Raw genomic sequence first — 27969 nt, forward strand, 5'->3', positions numbered from 1 at the left:
GGCAAGCCTAAAGTGCCAAACTGAAAATATGCACTAGCAAACTAGCGATTAGCTACTTTTGTGGTCATTTGTAACAACCACAAGCTGACAAAAAAGCACAGGATTTGATTCAATACAGCAAGTAAGCACTTTTTAAAAATAAATGTTAAAATATTAAAATAGCTATAGACAGTGTTTCTGCATTCACAACCCAATTAGTTAGACTCAGCCCAGCAGCTAACCTGTAATAAAACATTGTTCGTTCCAGAGGCAGTCACTGAGAGAGAGAGCAGCACCTCTTCCTTTCCTGATGCAACTGAAGACATGAAACAAGCTGACCTCACTAAAGTAGACAGCTAACAAGCAACTTCAAAACAACGATTTGTTGAGCAGTTTCAGTGGAAATTACAGTAAATGTATGTAAATTTATTTTAAAAGTTTTCTCTTTTGAATTTCCCTCAAATTACATAGATTGTTTTGAACAGAAACCAAGTAAGTGTAATCCTCACTGAACTACAGCAAGATTGATGATTCAAAGCACACTTACTGTCAGATGACCAACAACCACAAAAAGAAACACACCATAAAAAATCTTTTTTTTTCCTTTACTTTCTTGGGAATGGGAAAGCATGGGCACACTACTCCAAAATTTGGTGCTACGCCCCTGCATGTCACAAAAAAAGTAAAGTGATACAAAACAACTTGTGCCCTTTGGAGAATGTTGAGTCTGCTAAATGCTGCTTTATAATGACCTGCAGATACCCTGTTTATCATTTAGACTGCTTTACTGATCACTGAAGATTTATCAAGAACATAAATGCAAATTTTTTACAGAGTAATTGATTTTGTTGAGTAATCATGACAGCCCTGATAAATAGCATTAATAGATGTCTTTCAGAAAGCCTTGAAAATAAGTAATAATCCAAAAATTCTTGGCTTCATTTTCTATCACATTATTTCACATTCTCATTGGACAAAACACTTTTAAGCCCTTCCACCTGCTGTTAGAAAATGTTAAATGCTTGTAAATATATTTTGGTCAAACAGTGCATATGGAATCAGTGAATAATATTCACATTAAAATGCCCTATAACATTGTTCACACATAAATTATGCTTAATAGGAAAAATAAAAGCAAATAGAATCATTCATAAATATTTAAAACAAATGAGGTAGTTAATAATGTCATATATCCCTCTTAAAAATATTTTTAAAATATTATTAATAGCTGATCGCAGACATTAGCACAGCCACTCCAAATAATAAATAGCTATGTGTCAGTTCATTTGATTCTCTTGTTGGTGTGAAGAGTCTCAGGGGCTTGTGATCTGTTCTTTCTCCAGTCACAAATCTCCTCATAGGGACACATCTTGCACTTCCACACCTCCTCTATATCCACTCCTCTGGGCTCCCTCTGGCCGGTCCAGTAAGCCAGGTAGCCCTGGAGCTCTGCTCGTAGTTGGACCTCGTCAAAGGGGACCACCATGGTGCCGATGAGGCTGCTGGAGTCCTGGTGACGGTACTCAATCTGCAGGATGTCGATACACGGCACCTCAGAACAGGACAGGATCATGAGGCAAGTGTCCACCAGCTCACCGAAGCTGGTGACCTGGATGCCGATTCTCACAGCATACGCTTGGACTTCAGCTCCGAGTACCAGGGACGCTCGGAGTTTGAGATGGTCCACAAGGTGCTCTCTCCTCGCTTCCCTTCTGACCAATCTATCAAACAAAAGCTTATACAAGCCCACCTAACACATACAAACAGCAAGGTTCAAGTGAAGATGTAAGGCAATGTAAGAAATACAAACTGACTTATTCTGTTCTCAAAAGGATTACAAAATGCCTTATAGACTCAAGAAAACGTACTGAGACTAAAGGGACCATCGGATCAGGCTTTAGGATGGCTGATGCTTCTGTTTTAGTTATGCAATGTACAGGCGTATAGAAAAGGTCTGGGCACCCCTGGTCAAATGACGTTTTGTTGATTTTCTATGTGAAAATAAGTTAACACATCCTCTACAAAGAACACACTTCTGTATATTTTAATGCACACTGTTTATTTGATGAATTTCACACAAATACTGCCCAATTCAAATATGTTCCCTGTAGAGCCCATATGTCAAACACAAGGCCCACAAGATATGGCCCATGGCACAATCATTTTAATTACAGATTCAACAACATCTACTATAGGTTTGATCATGCTGATATTTGCTGATATTTTCACTTTGTGGTCAAAAACAAACTTGCCAGTGTTTGACACAGTTTCTGTTCACTGATCATATATATTCTGCATATTATTTTATGTATTTATGATGGAAAGCTTATTTGGTTAAAACATTTCCATTCATGTCAGTTTGGGGCTGAACGACAGGTGCTCAAAGTAAACCTTAAGTTTTCATTTGTAGCATGGATGTATAAGATTCTTGTATCAAAGCACTTCCAAATTTTAAAATGTCTGCCCCGCTCTTCCCTGCAGTGTCAGAAACCACATGAACAAGTCTATTACTTAGCAGTTTGATGCAATTTGAGACAAGTGTGTGGTAATTTAGGCAAGCAGGTTGTAGTGCCAACTTGGCAGATATAGGCTTTCATTTCTTGTTGGCTACATTAACCTCAAAGCTGCAGAGGCAAACTTCAGACACCAAACATGTCTTAGCTGATCAACCACATGTAGTATAAATATGATTTTTGGCTGAGCTGTGGTTTTAAGCTTAATGAAATAATATTATTTTCAGCATCATTATATTTTGACAGTCTTGCAGAAACTCCAGCTTTTAGCACTGCACATACCTGAAAGCAGTGACCGAGGGTCTGCGCAGCTCTAGGCAGAGAGTCCTGTCGGCGGGTTTTCAGCTCATTCAACACCAGCTCCCCCTTCTGGTTATAACTCAGCTCATCAATGACGCCCATAAGAAATACACCTTCTAATAGGCCAAACACTGGAAACTCACGCACACACTGCCCTGAAACCACACACAGAAACACAAACTATATGGTCATACCAAAAAGATAATTCATATTCTCAGATTCATTTTATACAAAATGACACTTTGTGTTAAAAAATATTTACATGTCACCTCTATCAACATACCTGCCTCTAATATGGGAACCATGTGTAGCATATTAAGAAGCTTTATGGCAAAAAAATCCTCTCTGGTCTGGGTATTGACAGGAATGACGTCATGGACCTCCAGCTCTGTGTGAACAGAGATATAGTGCATGTGATATAGGAACAAAGGCAAAGACAACAAATTACAGAAATATACAGTCGTATAAAAACGTTTGGGAACCGCTGGTCAAATAACAAGTTTTGTTAATTTTCAAAAAGACACATCCAATTCCTATACAGGGAATTTTTCTGTGAAGTTTAGTGCACAATTTCTACTTATTTGAGTTTAAAAAGTAACACATAAAATATAAAATGTGCAACAATTTGTGCATAGGCCACAGGTCCAATATTAAATTCAGCAGATAAAACTACTTGTGTATTAAAACGTTCAGAAGTGTGTTCTCTGTAGAGGATGTGCTAAATTATTTTCACTTAGAAAATCAACAAAATGTGTAAGCATTTGCATAAGACTGTGACTGACACCCAAAGAACACAGAATAAAGCATAATTATCATCTATCCTCACCTCTTGCCAGGTGAATATTTGCACCAGTCTGCACTTCTGTTCGCTGCTTGTCGTTTTTCCTGACTTTAGGATTTCGGAAGCCAAATTCCACCTTCAACTCACACCAGGACTGCTCACACAGCAGGGTTACACTCAGGTGATGCTTCATGAAGCGCAGCAAATGACTGCAGCCACCCTCAACATTTCTCTTCCTCTTCACACCCCTCTCTTCATCTGTTTCAATGGTTCTTTGCTCCAACCCCTCCTCAGCCCTGCAAACCAGGTTAGAGCCATGTTAGATATTGACCAAGCACCGCACAGTCTTCAGTTGTCATCTCTCACTAGATTCAGATATCTGCAGGTCAACCCTGTATGAGTATTACAGAATCAAGAACATCAGCAGGAACAGGAAGACTTTCAATTTGTAGTATGAGATCATTAAAAGCCCATATTATGTTTTTTTAATACATACTTCAATATACAGATAATAATCAAGCTGCAAGCTTCGTCTGAGAATCTTCCAGAGAAAGAAATCACAAACTAGTTTCAGGCTTACAGTGTAAACATTAGATTCAGTTCTGTATTTTCAACTCTGAAGAGTTTTCACTCAATGACATTGTTTTACCTGTGAAGTGATGGTGAGGCTGTGATGGTGCTTTCATTCACAGTGTTTTCACTTGTGTCAGTTTTGCTACAGGATGGCTCAGGTGATTCATCTGAAAGGTTCATTCACACAAACACAACTGATTAATAACATATTCTAAACAATAAACATACAAGAGTTATAAGAGAATGACTAATTCACGTTGTGGTGATGAATTCAAGTATCTAGTAAATGACTGTTGGCCCTTTTTTATTTCTTCTTTTCTCTTATGAAACAGATCTACAATAATAATAATAATAATAATAATAATAGAGGCATTTCTACAGAATCCCTAAACGGATCTTACAGTTAATTCTGACATTACTATACAACAGTACTACAGGATTATTACAGAGAGAAAAATATTATAATGTGTAATATTAATATTACAAAAGAGTTTCAAAGCACTATTAATATTATAGATTCTTAAAGTATTATTATAGATATTTTAAGCTGTCTTTTATTTATTTATGTATTTATTTTTTTATAAACACACAGCAGCCTCCTTTAAGCTGGTTAAGCATTTGACAGGAGAGAAGGAATTCTCGCAATACAAAAACATTTATGAGGCCAAATCAGGCCAAAACAGAAGAAACCATTCAGTGAGATAGCTCCCTCATGACAGCAGTCATGTGATTACAGACCACATATTACAGCAGCGCCACCTTGTGTTCGGCCATGATCGTGAAATACAACTCACATCTTCAGAAACAATGCATGTATTACCGTTTACCCACACTGAAAAGTCAATACATTAATCATGTAAACCAGGGTCAGTCTAACGTAAAGCGATTTCACAGAGGAAACCCTTAGACTGAATCCGTACTAAGGCACCACACTGGCTCTAGGTCTTTAAATGACCTATTAAACGGACTGCTGGCGTTCACTCTTTCTTAGGGGTGTTTTATTTAACCTACCTGTGCTGAAATGGTCTAGCTGGATATCGAGGAGCTCAGAGTCGCTGATGTCGTCCCACTCATCCGCCCCCAGTTCACTCTGCGACTCCATGAACAAACATTCAGCAGCAGCGCAGCTTCTCCAAAATGTACCGACAGCGCCTCACAGAGCTGTGAAACTCCTCAGAGGCGGTTCAGTCATGCTGTTATACTCATGCTTTATCAGCTTCTTCATGCGGACACACGCTGAGCCAGTCACTGATAACAATACAGCCGGAGGTCTCATTGTTTACTCCTCTCGATTCTCCATGTTTACACTCGTCCTCTGTTTTTTTGTGTCTTCTCTGGACTTGCCTCAACGTTGGCCACGCCCCCCCCACGCCATTGGCCCAAATTCACGTGACTCAGCGTTTAATACATTTCATTGATATTAGAAATTAATGATAACTTCATATCAATTAATTAATATTAATAATTAATAATTATAACAACTTAAATGTTAATGATGCGTAAATAAATAGTAAATTAAAAATGACATGTTAAATAAATAAATCTTTGCCTGTAGGAAGTACATTTTGGCATGTACACTTTCAGATCTCACTAGAATTATCTTTTCCCATTTTATCTTAATGGAAGAAAAAATACTATGATCATGTTTTAACTCGTGATAATTGCATTTTCACAAGCAAAATAAATACAATTATTCAGTATTGTCATTATATGCTGTTACCTGTGCCTCCTTGTACAGTCATTATTGCACTGCCTTTTTATCTCAGGTTATAGATCTTATTCCAGATTTTTGTATATTTCTATTTGTGTATATGCCTGTAGATAGGATTTTTTTATATTTATTCTTCCTTTTGTATTGTTTCACCCTTATTATTATTATTACTGTACTGTGTTGTGTGACTGCTACTGGCTGCTAAATTTCCTTCGGGATCAATAAAGTATCTATCTATCTATCTATCTATCTATCTATCTTGAGACAAGATGCTTTTGGGAAACTCAGCCTTTAAAGGGGAATTCCACCAGTTTTTCAAAATTTCTGAATAATTCAGTCCTTGAGATGTAAATAGTAATTCAGAGTGGTTTAATGTGAAGCAATTAATTGTAGAGAAACTTACAGACTCAGTGGTGGTGATAGGAACGAGGGGTCCAGATTTCTGCAATAGAAATATAGTTATTTTATTTACTATCCAAAATCACGTCTTCTGAGTTTCTGTACGTAATGTTGATGATGGTAAAATAGTCATAAATCTGAAAAAGGTTTTCTTTGAGGACAGTTTTACCTTACAAAACTCTGCATGTACCCCTGTCAGACATCTAAGCATCTCGTGTAATAACTGCCTGTGAGGGAGCTCTTAAACTCTTCAGACGTCTGGATTCTATCACCACCACCATGAACAATTCTGACCTGCAAGTTTCTCTAGAACAGAGCATTTCACATCAAACCATTCTGAATGACTGTTTACATCTCATCCCTTTATAGAATTTTTGAAAAATCAGTGGAGTTCCCCTTTAAGATCAGAGACACACCAATCCAACTATTTCTCTACTGATTCCGGTATCTGAACTCAAGGTATTGGCTGATACTAAGGACCAGTCTCACACCAGTGCTATGTTCAGGCACTAGTGTTTTGTAGTACATAAATACACAGCAGATAAAAGTACACATATTGGAGACCGTTGTACACCAACACTGTTTTTAGGATTGTGCAAACTCTGAAATTGTATTATTCTGAAAGGTTTATAAAAATTGCACTGTTACAGTTTTTAACAGTTGTGACTAAGAATCAGTGTTCACAGCTGACTAACACCTGCTCTGTTTAGTAAAGTTAGCATCAGTACTACAGATGGCACATCAGTACTGATGGTTATGAGCATTGGGCTGATAGAAAATGCGGGACTGGATATCAGAGGGAAGACATAATGAATCCAATCCTGTAACAATTCTGGCACGTAATTACTGTTGTTCTGATGAGATGTTAGCTGTGTATTTCTTTCTGTGGGGTAGTAGAGTGTTTAAGTTGAGCCTACTTTTAGATGATCATTTGAATTTTTTGAAGTGCTCCATTTGTAAATAGTTCATTTTAAAGCTTATTAGTTGTTTTTTTATCAACAAGGTTTTTAACATTTGTATTGTCTCAGAAAATAAAATGGTGCCATCTCAAACTAGTACCAGTGGGCAGTGAAAGTGCAGGCCTACGTCATCTGCTGGTTGCGATCAAAACATTTTGAGTTGACATTAATTTCTCCATAAAGGAATTGTTAATAAATCACTCAAAGCTGGAACTTTTTGACCACACAGGCACAGTAACTGAAAATACAATCTAACAGCAAAATGGTTTGCTAAGCCAGAACTGTGAAGATAATACAAAATACAGTTTAAACTACAAAACCCAAAGCTTGGTACTGGCACGTCTTCATGGGATGTGATAGGGACGCCATCTGTGCGACAGATTACGTTGTCCGTTTTGGGGAAACACTCATAAAACTGTATTTGTATCTAGAACTTTTAGAATGTAACCGTATCTAGAACTTTTAGAATGGGGTGGCCAAGTAAGACCCAGAGATTTTATTGGGGTGGCACAATGCTTAGAAAATATATATACATACATAGCATTACTGTATTAAAATGACATATGAATTGATGCATTTGTTTTTCACTGTACATAAATCTGTTCATTAATTTGACATGAGTATTACATCAATACAACTACAGCCAAAAGTAAACTGCAAAACAAAACTGTGTTGATGTAACATATTTTCATTCATAGGGAATTTATGTATTTTAATCAAGCAAATTAATGTATCACTTTTTCAATGAATGTTAACTTTAAGAAAAACATTTCACATAGACAGGCCATAGAAGTTATTAACTTGCATATCTTGCATTCATTCTAGGTTGCATTCATTACAGGTTATACATGAGTCTAATGATCAAAAACTATCCAGACAGCACTGTATGAGCTAACCTACAACACATGCATGTATTCAACTGTAAAAAGTGATTAGTTAGTATGATTAATGATTATAGCTGACTAATTTTTGATAGATAAGTCATCTTACTATCGAATGGTCTACTTTATAATGTAGCTGACGGCAGCACTGCTGAAGGACCCAGTGCATATTCATGTTCATATTCACCAGTTTGCTGAGTAAATTAGCCAATCACAGCAAGTTATGCTCATTATTAAATGTAGTGTTATCAGACTCTCATAGCTGACTGGTAACTACTCTGATGGCAGATTTTCACCATAATGCATGATGCTTCATTAACAGTGACTGATGATGGCTCCTTTTCATTCCATGCTTCATTTCAGGGTGGCACTGGTCACCGCTTAGCAATGGCTCTGACTGGCACACACTGATCCCGTTTACACCTGGTCACTTCATGTCACTAGTATCTGGATTGTGTCCTGATAAGATTTTAGCCACATGCATTCACACTTGGTAGTCAAATGCGTCTCTGGTTAGTCTGGTTCGACTGAAATCCAATTGCTGTGTGGGACGGAATATGCAAATCCGCTCGTTACACGGCAACTAGTTACCTATTCGTCTGCAGTTTGTTTTGCATAGTAATGTCTGTCCACGTTACTATCGAGCATTTCCTCTCATCTGGTCACCAACCATGTGTGTCCTCCATGATCATCTCCCTCGCAGACATAGATCGCATGAAGTGGCCAGGTGTAAACGGTATCTATGTTGTATACCCTGTAACATACATATTGAATTTAAACAGCAGGGGGCGATATTACTGACTGTATCACTCACAGGGGCCGAGGCAGAATGAACACTAAAGCCAAAAGTCAGGCCAGCGTTCAGGAAGAAAGAGGAGAAAGAGATCACAGAAAACTGAGAAATCCATCAGCCACTCTGGACAGCCGCCAGGCTGATGTGTCCCCCCCAGGCCCAGGAGAGTCTGAGGTGGGAGGGAGTGCTGACCGACCCAGTGGCCGAGGCAAAGATGATAGAGGTTTACAAAGCCAACAGAAGGAAACGTTATCTGGCTCCCCAACAAAACCTCATCATTAACATGGCCTTTGGACTCTTCTGGAGTGAACCTGAGCACTTTAACAGTGATACTGCAAACATTACAAAGCAGAGAAGAAATAAAGGAGTGACCAGAAAGACTGAGTGAGCATACAACGCCTACTTATCAGTGTCCATGGATTTTTAAATACTTTGTCACGAATGATTCCAAATTAAAAACAAATTACTGCAATATACAAATTTCAATAGATGTTTTTATTGTGTTGATACACTACTGCAGCCATAGATATAATCTAACCTTTTGTCCACCTTTTGACTTTTTTTTTACAACTTACATGCTTTTTTGGGAGACTTGCTTTCAGTTTTTAAAAACAACCTGCAGCAATATTTTTCCACACCTTCAAATTTCAGTCTTATTAGTTGGTTGTATTTTCTGCTTCTCACAAACCCAATTACAAATTTAGACTCATCAGTCCAAAAAAAAAACCTGCTTCACATCTCAGATGTCCATTTTTAGTGTTTACATTTTTTTTGTCTATTTCCTTTTTCTCAGTGATGGTTTCTCGACAGCTAGACATCCTTTCAGACCCATAACACTAAGTTGACTTCTCACAGTGGAAGGATGGCAGTAAGGAAGATTTGAAATGTCTGATCTGAAGTAGTTTGATATTCTCCTCTCACTCAATAATGAAAGCTTTACTGTTTATCTGATGGTCACAGTTTTGGGGGTCTACCAGGTCTTGCATGGTTGTTATGAGTCCCATTTTCTCTGTATCTTCTACTAATTTTTTGATCTCTTGTTTTGGGAGATGTTAGTGTTTATTTGAAGGGTAAAAATGTCAGGGACACCTTTTTTGGGTGGATGCAGTTTTAACCACTTGTTTTTGAGTCTGGAAGAATTGAACAGATAAAGTGGCAGTAGGGTGCAGAAAAATAAAGAATGGACAAAAAATAAATACTAATAGTTTTGATATTATACTTGATCTTGGATGCTTTTATGTAATTTTTTTGTTAAATGTTTTCCCTGGTGCTGAGAAATGAAGAACTCATATTTACAGACCATTTCAACTGTAAATTAAATAGAAGAGTGGTCTCTGACTTTATGCTGCACTATAAGTGCAGCTTAGCAAAATATTTTAAAACATTTTTGAAGCATGCTTTAAAACACTAAAAAAAAGGATCAACAATATTTGTTATAAAAAGAGAGACAGCCCATGTTTATTTCAGCCTGAAATTGAAATAAATACAGCTGTGTGATTTCAGATCCATCAAAAGCAGTTAACTTGTGTTTTGCACATACCTTTTTCCTAAATCCATTTGCGCAGGAAAAAAGGCTGAAATAAATATACTGCAGCAGTGATTTTCATAACAAGACATGACTAAACTGAAGTGCCTTTGAACAGGTAAAGTCATAACATCAAAACAACGGTACTGTCTACAATTGCTGCAACTCAGACATACACATTCAGTTCAAACATACATACATACATAAAGTTCAGTTCAGACTCAGAACCACCTTTCATATTTACATACTTTGCAGCAAAAAAAAAAAAATGAGAAAAATAAAACATTTGGAAAATAAAAACAAAAACTTATGCCCAAATGTAGACTTACAGTAGTACACAGAGTATGCAAAGAGAATGTGTTAAACTCTAGTGATCTTGTGTTTCAGGTATGCATATTCATATGATCTCTTCCTGTTAGCACTGTGCAAAAAATCCAACTCTACCCTGTTTCTTAAGAAAGCCATTTCCAGCCCCGAAAAGAGCGCACAGATTTGTGAATGTGGAGTAAGAAGTGAATGAAAAAAGCCTTTTAAATAAGTATGTGCACATACAAAATCTACCACAAGGTGCAGGATTTAAAAAAAATAAAATACAAAGAAAAAACAAGATATCCACACACACACACACACTTCATGTTACTAAAATAGTTTAAGGCAAATATTTAGACCTATTCACTATAAAGTATATATATATATATATATATACACACACACACACACACACACACACACACACACACACACACACACATTAACAAACTATATAAAATATTAATTACCATTTTTCTGGGAGCATGTGTGCAGTTATTTTGCTTTTCTCTAACAATGAAACAAACCATTATGGAAAACTTAAATCCACCTATTTCCCATTTTAACAGCATAAAAACTAAACCAGCTCACTTTCAAGAGTCACTTCCCTGTACTATTTCATATACAGCTGTGTGCCTTTACTGGGACAACACTAGCATTAAAACCTCCAGTCAGTAATGAACCAACATCACTGAGCATCATCTTAAATGCACTAGAACCAGCCCAACATCTGCAGCAGCATTAAAGAGCCCAGAGTAATAGGATATCGCACAGAGTTTGGGTCACTGGGGAAGCTGCAGATGTTACTTCTAAAATGTGATCCATTTGTACTACAGTAACATTACGAACCATTCAAACCTCCAGACACTTGCCAAAGCTAATCTCTAAAGCAGAGCAGTAACAATCCCAGCTAAAAACAATCATGCAAAAAAAGGATTAACATAGACAGTCTTAGGAATTCCACTCATATCGATCCAGATTTGAACAATTTCACTGTGGGCAATGGTCCTTAAAGGGGTGAGGCTAGGTATACTCTGTTAGGGAATCTCTGAAAAGCCCATCCTTCAATACTGATTGGCCCTACAGTCAGACGCCTCCAGCTCCACACTGGACAGAAAGCGCTTGGCCAGGTTCCGGCTGTCATAGCTGAGCTGAGTGGTGTAGAGGGTCCGGGCGTGTTTGGGGTACACAATAGTGGTGCTCTGGTAGCGCTGCACCCGCTGGCGGGGCTGGAACTCCAGCTGTGTTTTGTATCGCCTCCAGGTGCTCTGAGACAGGGCCAACACAGTCTGGCTGCACAGCTCCAGACCCAAACCCGTCGGCTGTAGAGACACGTCCTGGATGAAGTGCCGCTCCGAGTCATAGCGCACAGATGAGGTGTATCTGCAACAACAGGCAACAGCGTCACAGTTTAGCAGTGTTTACCTGAGTACACACTGCATACAAACAGAAGAGATGGGAAAAGCACCGAAAGAAATGAATTTACAGAGATAAACGTGAACGAACATCACCTTAATTCTTTTAGGGGTAGAGGATCGAGTTCAATTCCCTCTCCATAGGAGAACGGGTGCAGACCTTTAACCTGCTTAGGAGGAACCTGGAATAAAAAGTTTAAAGTTCAGCATTTGTTTGCCGGCTAGCAGACGTAGCAGTAAAGTAATCCAATTCAGCAGACAGGTTTGCCAGTTTATTACCAGCTGGCTACAGCTAGGCATAAACAGAGGGTGTATTCAGGTGTTATGGGCCATCAGGTAATATGAGTCACGTCATAGGCCCTGAATGATGAAGGCATTCTTTTATTCAAGATCAGACTAAATATTACTGTGGTGATTTTCAGTATTTTGTTCATTCTGAAATAATCCACTAGAAATCTAAGCATAAGCTGAAATGAGAATATACAAGTTTCTTAACCCTTTAAGGGTCCATGTCCTAAATTTTCCTTGTTTTCTGTACATTTCCCTGAGATCCATTTATCACATTTGTGTAGTTTTGAGCACCACAAATGGTCATCATTCATTTTTACATGAGCATTTTCCAACCTCTCTTTATCCCTGAGAATTAAAACAGCCAATTTCTAAGACTGCTATGCAAATGTCCTCATCGTTTTGTATTCAAAAGACAGTCCTGAAACACCCTTTATAGCTTCAGTGTGAGAGGGCGGGGCTAAAGGTGGGTATATGTAAACACGCTGATTTTCATGACATCACAAAAACACTGAATTCAAAACGGGCTGATTTTTCAGACGCAGACTGGAAAGTGAAATGATATTAACAGCCCTGCTGAAAAAGGACCATTAGAAATTATTAGATATAAACCTAATGGTTTTGCTTTCTAATGGGAATTGGCTGAATGATTTCCAATGGAGACCACTAGTTTCCTGAGAATAACTTCAGATCCCATTATGAAACCATCAAATGCATGCAGAATCAACCTATGGTCACCTGTTGAACCATTAGGATCCTTTACACTGTGATATCAACCCATTAGAAAAAAAAAAGTCAATACACATTACAAAACGGAACCAACGGAAACACAATGGTTTCTACGTTTTCCGCATGGAGAGCTTAAATGAACTCTTATTTCAAAAAGCTAAGAAAATTTCGTTTACCATGGGCTTTTAAATACACGTGTATGCGACATGCATGAATAGTCGGAGTGTCCAGTAGCACCTGATGGGCCAGAACACCTAAATCCACTGTGGACGTTATTTAAGCTCTAACGATATCAGTCAGAGGTTAGAAAGTAATAATACGCTTATTGACCGGCCACAGTGAGGACAGGCTGCAGTTTCAGCTACAGACTTTCTCTCAACTCTCTGCGTTACTCACTCTCCCCTCGTCCTCTGAGCCCCCGCTGCTCCTCTCGCTGCCCGCCGCCAGGAGCCAGGGGTTGGGGCTGGGGCTGGGGCTGGGCGGCAGACCGGAGTCCGGACTGTCCAGAGCGCGCTCCGCTTTAAAATTCATATCCAGCAGATCGTCGTCAGACACATTGCGCAGATTCAGTCTTCCAACCATTGCCCCTCAGCTCTAGCTCCAGCAGAGCTCAAACCCGAGAGGAACCGTGAAGCCTTAGAGGCGCTTTATGAAAGTCTCACAGTCCGTCAGTAGCCGAGATCAGCCCCTCAAACACTGACAGGAGCTAAGAGGGCGAGTTTAGCTTCAGGACCGTTTACTGAATCCGTTCGGCCTGACTGCCTGGCTGCCTCTTACGGTCCTTTTTCCCCAGACCAACTAAAAGGTATAGAAACGCTGACCGGTTTCCTGCTGAAGGACTTTAAAACAGTATTAAAGCGCTGAAGCTCCTTTTGCTTCTCGCTTCACCAACTTCAGTGAGGCAGTGGAGCACCACCACATGAAGCACTGCCACACTCACTGCATTTAAAACCGTCCCACCTCAAAGCTCCTCATTGTTTTACAAGCAGGCAGCACCAGAAAAGGACCCGCCTTTATAAGAGCCTCCCCACTGTTGATTGGAGTGAGATTCAGGGGAAAAAATATCTGGGCCATGAGAACTAATCCCTCCCCCTCGAGAGAATAAATACTCATTTACAGACAGTTTACTATTCTCTTTTTTCCAATGCTGCACGTTTTTGCTCAGCTTTTTATTGACAGAACTGCACAATTTATATTAGAAGCAATAGCTGTAGTATAAAAGTTGCATTTCTATTAACAGTAAGCAGGAATATGTACATCAACACTGAAATAATCAACGAGCAGAACTTCTAGAGATGACCAAAGCCCCACACTACACCACCCCCCATAATGAAGCACCTCACACATCCCATAAACATCAACATACAAACTTTTTATGCATCAATAGCACAGCATGTATAGACAGAGGAGAGAAACAATACATGAGGTTGCACCCATGTATCTCTCTCTTTTAGACAAACATCAAAACTGATATCAGCTGTATGTATAACTCACCCCGGGAGGCCCTAATAAGGCCCTTTAAGACATTACAGTGTGGACAGTGTTCTCAGGATCTGGTTAAACTATCATGTCTTAAAACATTTAAAAGTGGACAATTTTTATCCATTCTAAGATTTTATATAGATATTATAAAAAAAAAAGAAACAAAAACAAGGCAACTTGTTTGTGTCCGATTTGGAGACAGGAATCCCTAAGTTCCTCTGTGGCACAGAGTGCCTAGGGCTACACTGCTGAACCTGGAGACTGAGTTTTACAGCCTCAGCCCACTTACTCACTGCGTCTCCCTCACAAATACTCGTCCTAGAACTCCAACGACCATTTACTGTAATGGTGAGGGGGACATTCAGAGAAAAAGCTGCCTATAAATCATTTTCATGTTCAGACTCCCAAGCCGGAAGAATCTGTGCCAAAGTAGCAGCAGGCCACTTCTCTGAATCATTCTGCCATCCATTTTGTGTTAAGTGCAAACATATTTCAGAGAAATGTGCAAAGCAAATGACATGCGTTGAGCCACTATGGGAAGCCTGTGGGAATTAGTGTTACAAAAAGGAAAGCTTAAAAAAAAAAAATACACAGGGGTAAATGACTCATTCATGCCAGAGATCCAGAAATGTGTTACAGTTATGGAAATCTCATCACAATCAAACAACTTTCAAATCATGAGGTTCACATTCATTCATGGAAGGAAAACTTCATTATTTTTTGACGTTTTCGATACGAGACGACTGATTCCTGTTAGTATGGGCATGATCTCATTTAGCAGGTTTTACATACGTGTCTCTAATCCCACCTTGGTCTCTCCATGCGTTACAAGTGGAGACATTACACGAGAGCCAAAGCACAAGTCCTGCATAATATGTTGTCAGCAAAAAGGTCCATACTGAGGTCACTGAATTCTTTTTTTGATGAGCTTCTCCAGCTTGCGGATGCGTGAGGACTCCTGCTCAGGGGTGGGGGCACTGAAGGACAGAGCAGGTCCTCCGTCTGGCCCAGAAGGAGGCGTGGGTAACCTCTGCCTGAAGAGCTCCAGCATACTGTTCTGTTCGCTGCGCTTCAGTCCCTGAGGATGTACAGAGAGACACATACACAAACAACTGAAATGTGAGAGGACATAACAAAGATTACCGCACATGTGTACTGTTCCCTGTGGGTCAATTCCTCAGACCCTGAGTACAACTCATTCAGGACTCAACTAACTCTCAATGTAGAAACTTGCAGGTTGCTGTTTTAAGGATAGACTAACAGATGCTCTGTGACAGGCACAGTAAATTACAGAGTACATAGATACCTGCCAACGTATGATTTATAAATATGAACCTTTGATTAACTTTAAAACATAACTGGCCAGTTTACTGGACCTAGATTAAGCTTAGGCACTGACTAGAAAGGCCTTTAAAATGGTGAAAAACCATTGGGTATTGCAATGCAGCAGAAGCCTAGGCTAAATCCATGTCAAAGAAATGAACAGAAATGCACAGTTAAGAATTGTCTTCTGAAAGGGCTTACCTTCATATCTAGAATCTTCTGGAAGGTCTCCGGGTTGCCATCAGCGAGGAGCTTGATGTAGTTATCCACAAAGACCACTGGTGGCTCATGAGGGGCCATAACCACCTGAGGGTGAGAGAGAAATAGGTCAAGCAGACTGCAGCACAGTCCTTAGTACTGTCCCAATGACTAAATACTCCCACATGAGCCTTCTTTAGCAAGCAGGAGAGTATTAAGACAGTCATCAAATGGCTAAAAGTTGCAAACAAAGAGTAACACTCAGGGCCTATATTTAGGCCCCTTTTTAACGGCGCAATTACTCCACGCTTGAATGAACCTGAATTAGCCTCACCGGTAATTATTTTTGCTATAATGAGAAAGTCTGGGCAAATCAGCAGTTAAAAGAGGTTAAATGTGGCACAGGCCCATACCGGGGTTTTAGAAAAAAGCTGGAGAGCTTGTGACTATTCATATTTCTAACAGAGCGAGAACACATGGCTAACAGACACTGCTGGAAGAAAAAAAGAAAAAGAAAAAGCAAAAGATATGGAACAGCACCCCCAGCTTTTCCCAAACCCCCATTACTACTCTCCTGTCCCTACCTCAAGGGACAGGGCTCCAAGATATGCATGAGTCGAAGATGGAAAAGCGACATGTAACTCTGTGGATTGTCTGGAATTTTAATGACAAACCCTCCCTTCAACAAAGTGATTTACTTAGCGACTGTCTGGAGATAGGCCAATGAAGAGCCTTGAGGGGGCCTTGCTGTAGTTAGCATGTAGTAAAGAGGGGAGGGAGAGGGAGAAAGAGAGAAAGAGAGAGAGTGAGAGTGAGACAGAGAACAAAAAAAAACAGTCGGCAAGTGAGTGAGAGACAGACAGACAAATAGACAGACAGACAGAGAGAAAGCCATCGGGGCTACCTTTCGATTTAGTTTCCAGAATGGGCCACAACAGGAGGGAGAGAAAGAGGCTGTGGAAAACAGCCACGTCTCACAGGCTGCATGCTTGGCCTGCTCTACGTCTTTTAGCTTCCCATCTCTCTCTCTCTCTCTTTTAGGTCAGGAGCAGGCCCATTCCCAGCAAAGACAAGTAAAGACATCTTTAACAGATTATTCTCCACGTTAGCGCTCTAATGAGCATCATGTGAACAGCCAAACTGTAGCCTCCAACCGCAATGAAGGTCACATTTCACCCTTAAACCAGTAAACGTGTCACGGAAGTAACAATGTTTCACAGAAGTAACTGCGCTGAAAGGACTACGACACTGTCTGAAGACATTGGTCCAGTAAGCACCATGTAAACATCAACCACAGTTAACTTGTCAGGCTTTTGAAGCAGTCATGACATAGGGGGCTTTTTAGCACTACAGCAGAGACAAAGCAACGGTTTAGTGTACAACTGGTTTTCTCCTTTGAGGCTCCCTCCGAAAATGTGCAAAAGCAAAGTGGTGCTTAAGATGGAAGCAATTACCTGAGAGGCACCTTGGGCAGTGCAAAGTCAATCATTAAATGCTAACCAGATCTAAAGGCCCACTGTATGAATTCAGTCAGCTCAAGGCCAGGATTATGCAGTCCTGTAAAGCAGCCATGAGCAATGGGAATGCATGTAAACACATTGAAAGCATTCTGGGGGCAGTCAAAAGGCCGAGACTTTGCCCCCGCTCATCAGCACATGGGCAGTGTGCCGACAGGTTCAGCTGCTGACACGATCAGGGCAGATCAATAAAGGTTTATTCACAGTGATAAAACACTTACACTTCACTGAAACACAGATCTTAATCAACTTTGTCTCTCATTATGCGAGACATTAAGATATGGAATAATGGTTTAACAGATAAGGTACAAAATTAACCCGAAAACAAACTCTCCTCTCAATGCATTAAGATACTGTCCAATATTTGCTTCAAGCCACCACAAGATGTTTACATTGACAAGAAAACTGTTTCTAAACCTTTCACATCGGTTAGAAAATGCCCCTCACCAGAATAATGTTTCGTGATTAAAGCTGGTCCCAGTTGAACATTAGAGATCAAGGCTGAATTCCAGGCAGTTAAGAAGAACAGGAAAGCCCCGAGGAGCCTAACAAGTAGCCAGAGATCACAGGGCTGAGGCTGGAGTCAAGGGTCAGGGAGAAAAGAAGGAGCAAGAAAGTATCTTCTGCATTCCACCTAGCAACACTGAACTCTGGTATCCAAGCACATCTTCAGTTTATTTTAGAACAGAATAGAGCTTGGAGTTTGGACGTTTTCCAAAGCTCAGGTTCAAAACCCACATTCAAAGCCTTTAGTTTTAGATTTCACCTCCTTTAGATTTTCTTACTTTATTCTTCTTAAGTACTTTCATTACTGTACCATACTTTCAAGGAGTCACTTATACACGCTGTTAACAGTATTTAACACCAAGGTCCACAAGGCCTACACTCATAAAAAAATGGGAAATAAACAGTTAATTGATTCAGTAAAGTACAGTTTAGGGCAGCAAAAAAAGGACAATTTGTTCAGCCAAAGGTACTTTTAGATGTTATACGTAATACGTAATCTGTTATATGTGAAGAAATCTAGTTTTAGGATTAAACAGGTGAAGGCTCTCTCACTACATCAGCAGCACACAAAACATTATCTAAAGTTTTTCCAGACTAAAGTCTTTGAGATGCACTGTTTGATTAAGAATGAGTTGCAGTGCACTTAAACATAATTTTGGACAGCTGTTTTAATAGTATATTTTATGTTTTATATTTTAATTTTCTGTAATCTCATGAAAGCTATTTTGTTCATTACACGATAACCAACACTATCCTCTCATGTTTTGACACTCTGGGTGATGATGGGCTGATTCAGGTCAGTTTTGGACAGAATTTTGTGGTACCCAGGTTGACTTTGGACTCAAAACTTGGTGATGTGGTTTGGTGGGGCCCAGACAGAATTTTGTCAGGCTTGGCTTAGGTGAGACACGATGCTGTACGGCGGTTTGTACCAGGTTTGGACAGAAAATTCTCAGGCTGTGTTCAGTTTCGGACAAAGGTTTCAGGCCCAATTAAAGCTCTAAAGCAGAGGTGTCAAGCTCTGGTCCTTGACAGCCACAACTCTGCAGAGATTACTGTTCTTCCTCAGCTAACACTTGAACAATTCATGAAGACAAAGTTGAATCAGGTAAAATCCTAAATTCTGCTTTGATATGGTCCTCCAGGACTGGAGTTTGACAACCTTTCATGACATGAAGGTAGAACCAAACCTGGAACAATATGTTACGCCATCTCCGAGTGTGAGCGAGCACTAGTCTGGGACACTGAAGTGAGGAACTGCGTTAGCAGCTGCTACCGTCTGAGCAGAGCCCTGCTGGGTGCGAGCACTTCCTGCTTTGAGGAGAAAGCTCATTAAAACAGAGGGGCATAGCTCAGTGAGGGGTTTCTAACCAGCACAGAGCCATGAGGGCCTTTGTGAGCTGCTCATAATAAAATACTTTCCTGCATGGGGTCAAACAGGCAGGCTGCAGGGCAAGCTTGTTAAAGAAGGAATTCTTGGAAAAATGAACTCAAATGATGACTCTTATGGTCATGGGTGGATATATGGATGTATGGATGGAAAAAGAGAGGTGCCTACCTTCAGAATCATTTCTGCTCGAGTCATCCCTTTGACCACTATTTTAGTGTAGCTCGCTGGAGCTTTGCGAAGCACCTGAGAGCCGATGGAAGGAAGGTCGAGCAGAACAGTCTTCAGAGAGTGCGTGTCCAGTAGAAGCTAGACACACATAAAGAAAAAGGGAATTAAAATAAAAAGGAGTCTTTAGAAATTATTTCTAAAAGTTACTACAAATATTCTCCCAAAAATAAAGGCAGCAAAAGGGATTGTTTGGAGCAACACCACTTTTGATTCCCTAAAGAACCTTTCAACCTTTCAAATTTTCAATTCAATTCTTTAAGTATGCTTTCATATCTACCCTGTATAGTGCAGACAGTTTTTTGGTCAGATTTGACAGGTGTCCCAAACATATGAACTGTAGATTGCCAGAAATCGTGGGTCTCAGTTTGCTTCCAAGAGAATCCTGGTTCAGTTCACTGCTGGTGGGAATGCATCTTTTATGATAGTCCAAATGAAAGAATTCAACATCAGAGCATGCTTTCCTCATCTTCTAGCAGCATGTCAGTGCTGTACCAACTGCATAATCAGCCTGTTTTAGCACTTAACTCTAGACAGATGCTCTATCATTCTTGCAGCATGAGCTGCTGCTAATAACAGCAGACAAGCAATAAAATAACAGCAAAGCGATTCACTGATTTTTGCACATGGACCATGGAACCTATTGTTGGTCAAGCATCAATGATTGGTCACATTTAAATCGACAAACCAGTCAATCACAATTTTATATCAACATCGATATTAAGCATCTATGTTTTCATGCAATTTAAAAGCTAAGAAAATACATTATCAATAAATTGTATGAGGGGTAGATGTGATTTTTTTACTATGACAAACTAGTGAAAGATTTAAAGAAAAAAAGTGATTTTGTGGCACTAGTGGGGGTAACATGAAAGTAACTTGTATCCTCGTCAAATTCCTGACAAATAAACGAGTACCCACATGTATAACTTGCAGTTGGTTAGTTTCACATTTCAGTGTGAAATCAACTAAACCAAAGGAAAAAGATGTGAATGTCACTGAAGCTCAAACTGTGGTGAAGACTTTAGCAAATGAACCAGGTGTGAAAATAGCCTAAAAGAAGCCTCCACTAAAAAAGAACCCAAAGTGGTTACTCATCACATTTAAAGGACACCACATGTTCTACATGTACTATAACAATGTGAATATAACAATCAATAGGTCTAAAAAGATACTCCTGCAGCTTCTGCATCACTGTGGTTTTCCACTTACTTGCTCAGCTCCAACCATGCTGATGGGTTTACATCTAAACAGGTGGTTGATAAACTTTGGGATAAAGGAACTGATAACAGAAGAGCAAATAGCAGGACAGTTAAACACAGTCATACATACAAAGTGCTGTTCATGTAAAAGAAAAAAATAAACACTATCTCAACAGATTAATGTGGCTGGGAAGGGTTTCAGTACGAACTTGGTGAACTTGATGCAGAACTGGGTGAAGTATTTGCGGGTGGCAGCAAGGTTGTCTCTGATGATAGGTACATTCTGTTTGATGTGCATGATGACAGATGTGACGTAGGGGCTCTGGTCACCCACATGTTCCACACTCTGCCATGGCATCTGCAAACACATGCACAAACACACTTGCACCATAAACAGCTTAACTTCTTTGACCACAGTTGCAAAATGATTCAGCTCTTTCACAGATTAACGTTAAGCTCTATAAGCCATTTGTGTGTGTGTGTGCCATTTGGAAGTCACGTTTAACTCACCTTGCTCATGGCTGTGAGGGCTGGGTCACATGCAGCGTCTAGATCTTGAACCAAAAGCTGGATGCTGTTGGAGATCACACTGCCAAACACAGTTGAAAGAAGAAAAGAAACATTAGGAAATATGTACTGAAACTGTATTGGTAATAGGGCACAGAGGAACAAACAAGCTGTTCAGTTACATTTATTTAGAATTACTATGGTATATATTTAAAAGGTTCACAGTTACGTGCTAAAGGTGTCCATCTCCCCTGTTAGGTTGATCCTCTCTATAAGTGATTTATCCACCTTCTCCTTTAGTTTCTCCTCAAGCTGTGGACAAAAAAGCAGCAGGACAACTTTTAAAAAAACAGCCTATATCTAAGTATAGCGCGGGTCCAAGACTTTAACATCACATAAAAAATCTGGGAATTTTTTTTATTTAAACCTGGAAAAAAACAAAGTTTTTGAATTTTTGAAAATTCTAAACCAACAAGTAAAAAAAAGAAATATTCAAGATTCTTCACTATCATAAAATTCACATTCAAATTGATTATATGATTTGCAATAAAGAACCCTGCATTAAATTAGTCAATAATGCCAATTAAAAAAAGTTTTTATCAATGGTCTCAGACTTTTGGACCCCACTGTATATATGTGCATGTGTGTGCGTAATAACCTGCTGTGTGGTAGCGAGGCAGTATTCGGCCGTGCTCAGGATACTGCAAATGAGACAGAGCTCCTCTGTGGTGAACTTGGCCACCTCTGAACCCTCTTTTTCCTTCAACAGACTGCTGATGGTCAGACCTCCGCTGTTACTGCTTGTTCTGCAACGCACACACAGACATACACACTGACCAGAGTGCTCCTTAAATCAAGCAGCCCCCTAAAACTCCTCCTGTTGTTCAAATGTTGGAGAAACCAGAGAAACCACAACAGCTTCTCCAAAAGAGGGGCTCTCTTTAGTTTGGTCTCCCAAAGACAATAGAGGGCAAGCCACCCAAGATGGCGGGTGGTGCTTATTCTTCTTCAGTGGAACAACACAATGAACCTATACAAAATGGGGCCACACAGAAATGGCTTTGCTCTCTGGGCAATAACAACAGCATAAACAGCTCCTCTGCTGAGTTGAAGGATCAAAAACCAGACATCGTGGGGGGCTGACGAGAGAAAAGCATGGAGGTTCTGGGTACACTTTTGAGCTGTACTTACTTGGGAAGGTTTCCAGAGAGGATCTTCCAGGCATACTCGCGCAGGTACTTCTGGAAGATGGTGGTGAGGGCTATCATGGGCTCACCAGTACTCAGCTGAGAGCACTGCACCATGCACTTCTTGTAGTACACAAAGAGATCAGCACAGCTGGGCAGCACAGCACCCCCCTCTTCCGTGCCTGACTTGGGGGGACCCTGCGCTCGGAAATCAGCCACAAAGCGGTCAATCAGCTCCCCCAGATTCCTGCAACAGTGACACAAAGGCCATTTGTTAGCCACAGTCATGCAGAACTGAAGCACCAATAGGAATGTGATTGGCAATGTACAGAGGTGTGAGAACTATTTGGAACAGGGAGCACATTGTATGTGCCATCGTAGAGGGTCATCCCTTCATAAGTCAGTAACCAGATACCAAACGCCCAAGTGAAGAATGTGGGCATTTTCATGCCAGACAGGTCAGTCTGGACTGGAAATAAAGGAGGCCATTGTGAGGAAAAGGTCAGTCTACTTTAGCCAATGGCCCATTGCAAGAGCAAAGGAGTCTCCTCTTTAGTGCCCCAAATTTGGAAGTCTTCCTGTGGGTAACAAAACAGTCAAGAGGGAGAAAAAAGCAGAGAAAGAGAGAGGGGAAAAAAGCAAAGCAGAGAAAGACATCTGCTGCTGTAGCACTTTTCAGGCCGTCTGCAGAGGCTGTGGTTAACACAGCTAATGGGAAACATTTCTGCTTCAGTGGAGAGATAAAAAGGAAGAGATGGAGACAGAGACAGGGTAACGACTGGTGAGGGAATACTGAAGGGGACACCCAACCATGTGACTGGATACAAATGCACAATACACACACAAACCTTTGTCAGAGAGATGCAAACCTTGTTTTAACTTCTAATGCCAAACCCATTTACACTGTAACACAAATACCTATTGTGGTGGGTGTTCAGGGACACTTTGTTTGTGCTTGTATAATTCCTTGAACATTCTACTCACTTGTCCTGCGATTCGATGTAGACGTAGAGATGAGGCTCAAAGCATTTGGAAATAATGCCATGGAACGGATTGTCTGGGGTCTTGGGCTTCTTTGGCTGAAAACAGGAAAGCATTAGTCAACTAAAATTTCTTAACATGTTCTTCTCTGAGCTGTACAGCAGATCTGATAAGACAGCAAAAGTGGAAGGAAATTTCACTGTCAGAACACATTTGCATCATTTCTAAGTTTTGAAATGACAAACATGACATTTTAAAACTGGGGCTGCAGTGGTAAAAAAGGGTAAACCCTAAGCATCAACGTATTTGATGGATACATATTTCTGTAGTGCTGCACTTTCAAAAATGAAAATCACAGCAGTATTTTGTGCATAATTCTAGTGGCAGGATGCTCACTATAAACAAAAATGGAGGGTATAAAAGTCTACACTCATTAGTGGGTTTGAAGGATTTTTTATGCATAAGTCCAAAGCACAAGTTATATGCTATGGTCTCTCTGGCTGTTTTCACATTTCATGGAACTGGGAAGTGGAAGGGGAAGAAGTGAGGGCAAACTGGAAGAACGTTTAAACAGAAAAGAGCTACCTGCCATGTGCTATGAAAATGAGATCTGTGGAGTTTTTTGCATAAACTCTATAAACAGGTTAGTCAACAAAAAAGTGAGTAAACACCAGTATTTAAAAAATGTAATGTCAATTCACATAGATTTTTTGGTATTTGTATATGAAGCAGAGCACATATATGGTATGAAATAAGACCGACATGTTTAAAAATAATTGTTCAGACCAACCAAACTCATCATTTCACCCAAGTATGTGTTGAGAAATTAAACAACACTCTGTGAAGATGTTGATTATACAACACAATGATAAGGACAACAGGATCTAGTTCTATCAGACTCTGGGTGGGGCAAATGTGAACACCACATGGGGTCAGTGGCTGTGCCATTGTATACATTCCTCAGCCCCATTTACCCTTCACATAAACGTTTTAACATCTATTATGTTACTACTTCATCCTCAAAGTTGTAATTCAAGCCTGAATAAAGCTACATGATGTTGCAGGGACATGTAAGGACACAATACCAGTCACTGATGATGAGGATAAAATATCTTTACCCTGTCCAGATCTTCATCCTTCTCAGAGACGTTGTCCTCTGATTCGTCCTCTAGAAAAGGGTTAGTGGGCTCCAGGGGTGTCTCAGGTCTCTTCTGCAGTCAAAGGAACACACACACACACACACATGCACAGCAGTCAGGACCTCACAACCTCATTCCCATCGGTTTCACGCTCCAGAAATGTTCCTTTGTACGCAGGCAGGCACATGGCACTATGACCTGGGAAATAGAGCCAGGAACACCCCATGCTGGCCTTACCCCAGGGCCGTCGCTCAAGGTGCTGCCTGAGAAACGCTTAGCCAGCAACCCCTCGAAATTGGTGGTCCTTTGAATAGCGAAGAGCAGGAGCTTGACCTCAATCTCCCTGGCTCGGGTTCGCATCAGCTTCGCCAGCTCTGTCCTGATGAGCACACAAAACACACACACATGCACGCACTGTGGTCAGCAAGACCTCACATGCTAGGCAGAAGTGAGGCTTCGGGTCAGTGATTTTATAGGCCAACACATGCATGCTGTTAAACTGACCATAGCGGATCATGTCTGCCTTCAAAAGCTGCAAGAAATGTTGGGTCAATATTATCTTCGCCTGTTCTGTCCTGTAAAAAGGAGAGCTAACTGTACAGAATTCAGGGGTGGGCAATGTGAAAAAAATATAATATGATAATTCTGGAATTGTTCTCTGTGCACAATATTTGCACTATTTTGTGTTTCTTAGGTTTTATGAATTGCAATAGACAAAGAACTAGCAGTACCCACAAAAATACCATCAAAAACTATGACTACAATGATATTTATTCAACATTTCACATACTGCACCTCATCATATTGCCTAACCCTAAGAGAAATTAATAAAAGGTATGTGTTCATTAGACAAAGTTTAATCAAGGGTTGATTCAGTCGTTGAAGACTAAAATGGAACCAAATCAAACATTTTTCCCCACTCACTGAAGCTCTGGTAATACTCTTCCTGAACATTTATCTGAATTAGGCTGCTGAATCACCCAACTTCCTAACTGCTCCTTCTTCGTATTATCAGTCAGAGCAAGATTTGTGTCCTTACTCAATCTTGAAGTGAACTTGCCTGAACTTCCCTTAAATGCAACTCAATTGCACTACTTTATCACAGTGTAGTAATACAGGATGCTGAAGAGTCAGTGGAAGGAAGGATCTGCCTTACAATCGTACAATCAATGTGCTGGTACCTAGTGATATGGCAGAACTCCACAGCGATGCGCTCAGTCATGCACCACTCTTCAGGAAACATGCGTCCGTACTTCTCTTCGTAGTCCACCAGCTGACGCTTAATCCACGCATAGCGCCGGTCGATCTTATCCAACCACGCCACCTACATTTAAGACATACAGCGGTTTGACAAAACTGCTAGAAAGCAGATCTACTGCACTTTCACCATGTTCCAAACTTACTGTGAGGCATATTATAGGCCATACTCACATCCTGGTTCTCCTGAAAGAGCACAAGGTATTCAGAGAGGTGCTGCCTGATGAATTTCTTAATTATTTCTTGCTTAATGCGAGGATCCAGGACATTGGCCACCAGACAGGCATCTCTGAGCACAATGCTGGGGCCTCCAGGCCTCTGTTAAAAACACACAATCCATACTAACTTTATGTAGCGCCTTTTATGCATGCAATGCAGCTCAGATTCTTTCACTGTGAGATTAACAATACAGATAATAATCATTCATCAATAAACTGTATAATAAAGTGCTATTTTTTTTACTTTGATATAGTTTAGTACCTTTGACCCCTGTGAAGGAAAAGCCTCCTCAAAATCAGCCAGGATCTGAGTGCCTAATTCGCTCTGCGCAGCTTTCACCCTGTGGGTAAGAGACAGATTGATGAGTTTCAACACAAGAACCTTCTGGTCTGAGTGCATGCTTAGCCTTTAGGGGAGGTGGAGGGATTTCCCACATTATCCTAAAAGGGGCAAGATCAAATGGAAAGGGTCCCTCTCAGCCTGATCCTGCCCCAGGATATGGAACCTCTCAATTACCACAAGCACAGAAATAGAACACAGAAAGAATTAGAGTATATGAACTGATGACGAGATAAGCCATTTTCTTGTGTGATCTGCATTTCTGAACCTGAGCAGCCAAATATCATATCCTTAGGCAAAATGTAATTTGGGAGAACAGGAAGAGTGAGTACACGACACAGAGTCTGCAGGAATCATCAGATTAAGTTCAATACTGTTTTAAAGGGGAATTCCACCAATATTTCAAAATGTTTGCAGGATTAGACTATTAAGATATAAACCATTAAGATATAAGATATAAAGATATAAAAGTCATTCTGGGTGATTTGATACGAAATGCTCCATTCTAGTGGAATTACTGAGGCAGAATTGTTCACAGTGGTGGTGATACAAACCAGATGTCTGAAGTGTTCAAGCCCCTAAAAACGACATCACAAAAAGTCAATACATGAAACAGCTATGACTATGCTGTCTGATGTCTGTCAGACATTGTTTTACCACAGTTTAAAGAGAAGGCTTTGGCTTGAAATGTAATTTTAATCAATTCATGGTGAAGAGATGCTGGGTGTTGTAAGGCAAAATATTTTTTGGACGTACCACAACTTTACCATTATCAATATTTAAAAAAAAAATCTAAGAACAGCTGTCCGTAGTTAAAGATTCAAGGCCACCTTTACACAGTGCTGAGTGGTCCTTCAAAATACCCAACTCCACCATAAGCAGTAGTGTTATAGTCAAGACCTCTAGAGGTGAGTCTAAGTCAAGACCTGGACAGATCTGAGTCAAGATCAGTAGTAGACAAACAGAGTCAAGACGAGACCAGATTTACTCAGAATATAAAAATAAAGAGGGGAAAATTAAATTCATTTGTAGTTCATAGTACATTCATTGTCATTAATTATGCATAATATATAAATAAATTATATTTCATTACACATTTTGTAAGTACAGTATAAATAATATATAGCCTAATAAATTGATTAATTATATTCTAATCTTTGTCCAACTTTGCATTATATATTTTAGAAGTAAATGATGCTGAGGTTATTCTCTGCCCCTTTTCTAAAACTTCACAATAACCACATAAACTCATCTGAATATAAACTAAACATTGTACACCTATTTTTTATTAGTAAATGGAAACACAGCGTAACATTCTGGTCTCCCCTCAGGGGATGCTGG

At 40.0% G+C, this 27969-nt stretch overlaps 3 protein-coding genes across 3 annotated transcripts in view; all 3 read right to left on the minus strand.

Moving 5' to 3' along the window:
• Positions 1–372: 372 nt before the first annotated feature.
• exo5 (exonuclease 5) lies at positions 373–5502 on the minus strand. The gene is made up of 6 exons (XM_036561791.1): positions 5158–5502; positions 4223–4313; positions 3619–3869; positions 3076–3180; positions 2775–2947; positions 373–1729 (listed from the first exon to the last, which is right to left on the minus strand). The coding sequence occupies exons 1-6, from the start codon at positions 5246–5248 to the stop codon at positions 1262–1264; spliced, it is 1179 nt and encodes a 392-aa protein (XP_036417684.1). The 5' UTR covers positions 5249–5502; the 3' UTR covers positions 373–1261.
• Positions 5503–10318: 4816 nt separating this feature from the next.
• On the minus strand, positions 10319–14183 carry rflnb (refilin B). The gene is made up of 3 exons (XM_036561793.1): positions 13552–14183; positions 12235–12320; positions 10319–12106 (listed from the first exon to the last, which is right to left on the minus strand). The coding sequence occupies exons 1-3, from the start codon at positions 13735–13737 to the stop codon at positions 11788–11790; spliced, it is 591 nt and encodes a 196-aa protein (XP_036417686.1). The 5' UTR covers positions 13738–14183; the 3' UTR covers positions 10319–11787.
• A 65-nt stretch (positions 14184–14248) lies between these two features.
• vps53 (VPS53 subunit of GARP complex) overlaps positions 14249–27969 on the minus strand; it is a 28772-nt gene continuing 15051 nt past the window's right edge. Inside the window, exons 8-22 of the mRNA XM_036561792.1 lie at positions 26551–26629; positions 26245–26388; positions 25995–26137; positions 25051–25192; positions 24793–24885; positions 23678–23772; positions 22698–22940; positions 22165–22312; positions 21736–21818; positions 21510–21588; positions 21209–21357; positions 21010–21079; positions 19741–19878; positions 16162–16266; positions 14249–15715 (exon numbers count right to left, since the gene is read on the minus strand). Of these exons, the coding sequence (XP_036417685.1) occupies positions 15542–15715; positions 16162–16266; positions 19741–19878; positions 21010–21079; positions 21209–21357; positions 21510–21588; positions 21736–21818; positions 22165–22312; positions 22698–22940; positions 23678–23772; positions 24793–24885; positions 25051–25192; positions 25995–26137; positions 26245–26388; positions 26551–26629 (1885 nt within the window). The 3' untranslated portion in view covers positions 14249–15541. The remainder of the gene's footprint in view (positions 15716–16161; positions 16267–19740; positions 19879–21009; positions 21080–21208; positions 21358–21509; positions 21589–21735; positions 21819–22164; positions 22313–22697; positions 22941–23677; positions 23773–24792; positions 24886–25050; positions 25193–25994; positions 26138–26244; positions 26389–26550; positions 26630–27969) is intronic.

Source organism: Colossoma macropomum, unplaced genomic scaffold, assembly GCF_904425465.1.
Source record: "Colossoma macropomum unplaced genomic scaffold, Colossoma_macropomum, whole genome shotgun sequence".
NCBI classification, from domain to species: Eukaryota; Metazoa; Chordata; class Actinopteri; order Characiformes; family Serrasalmidae; genus Colossoma; species Colossoma macropomum.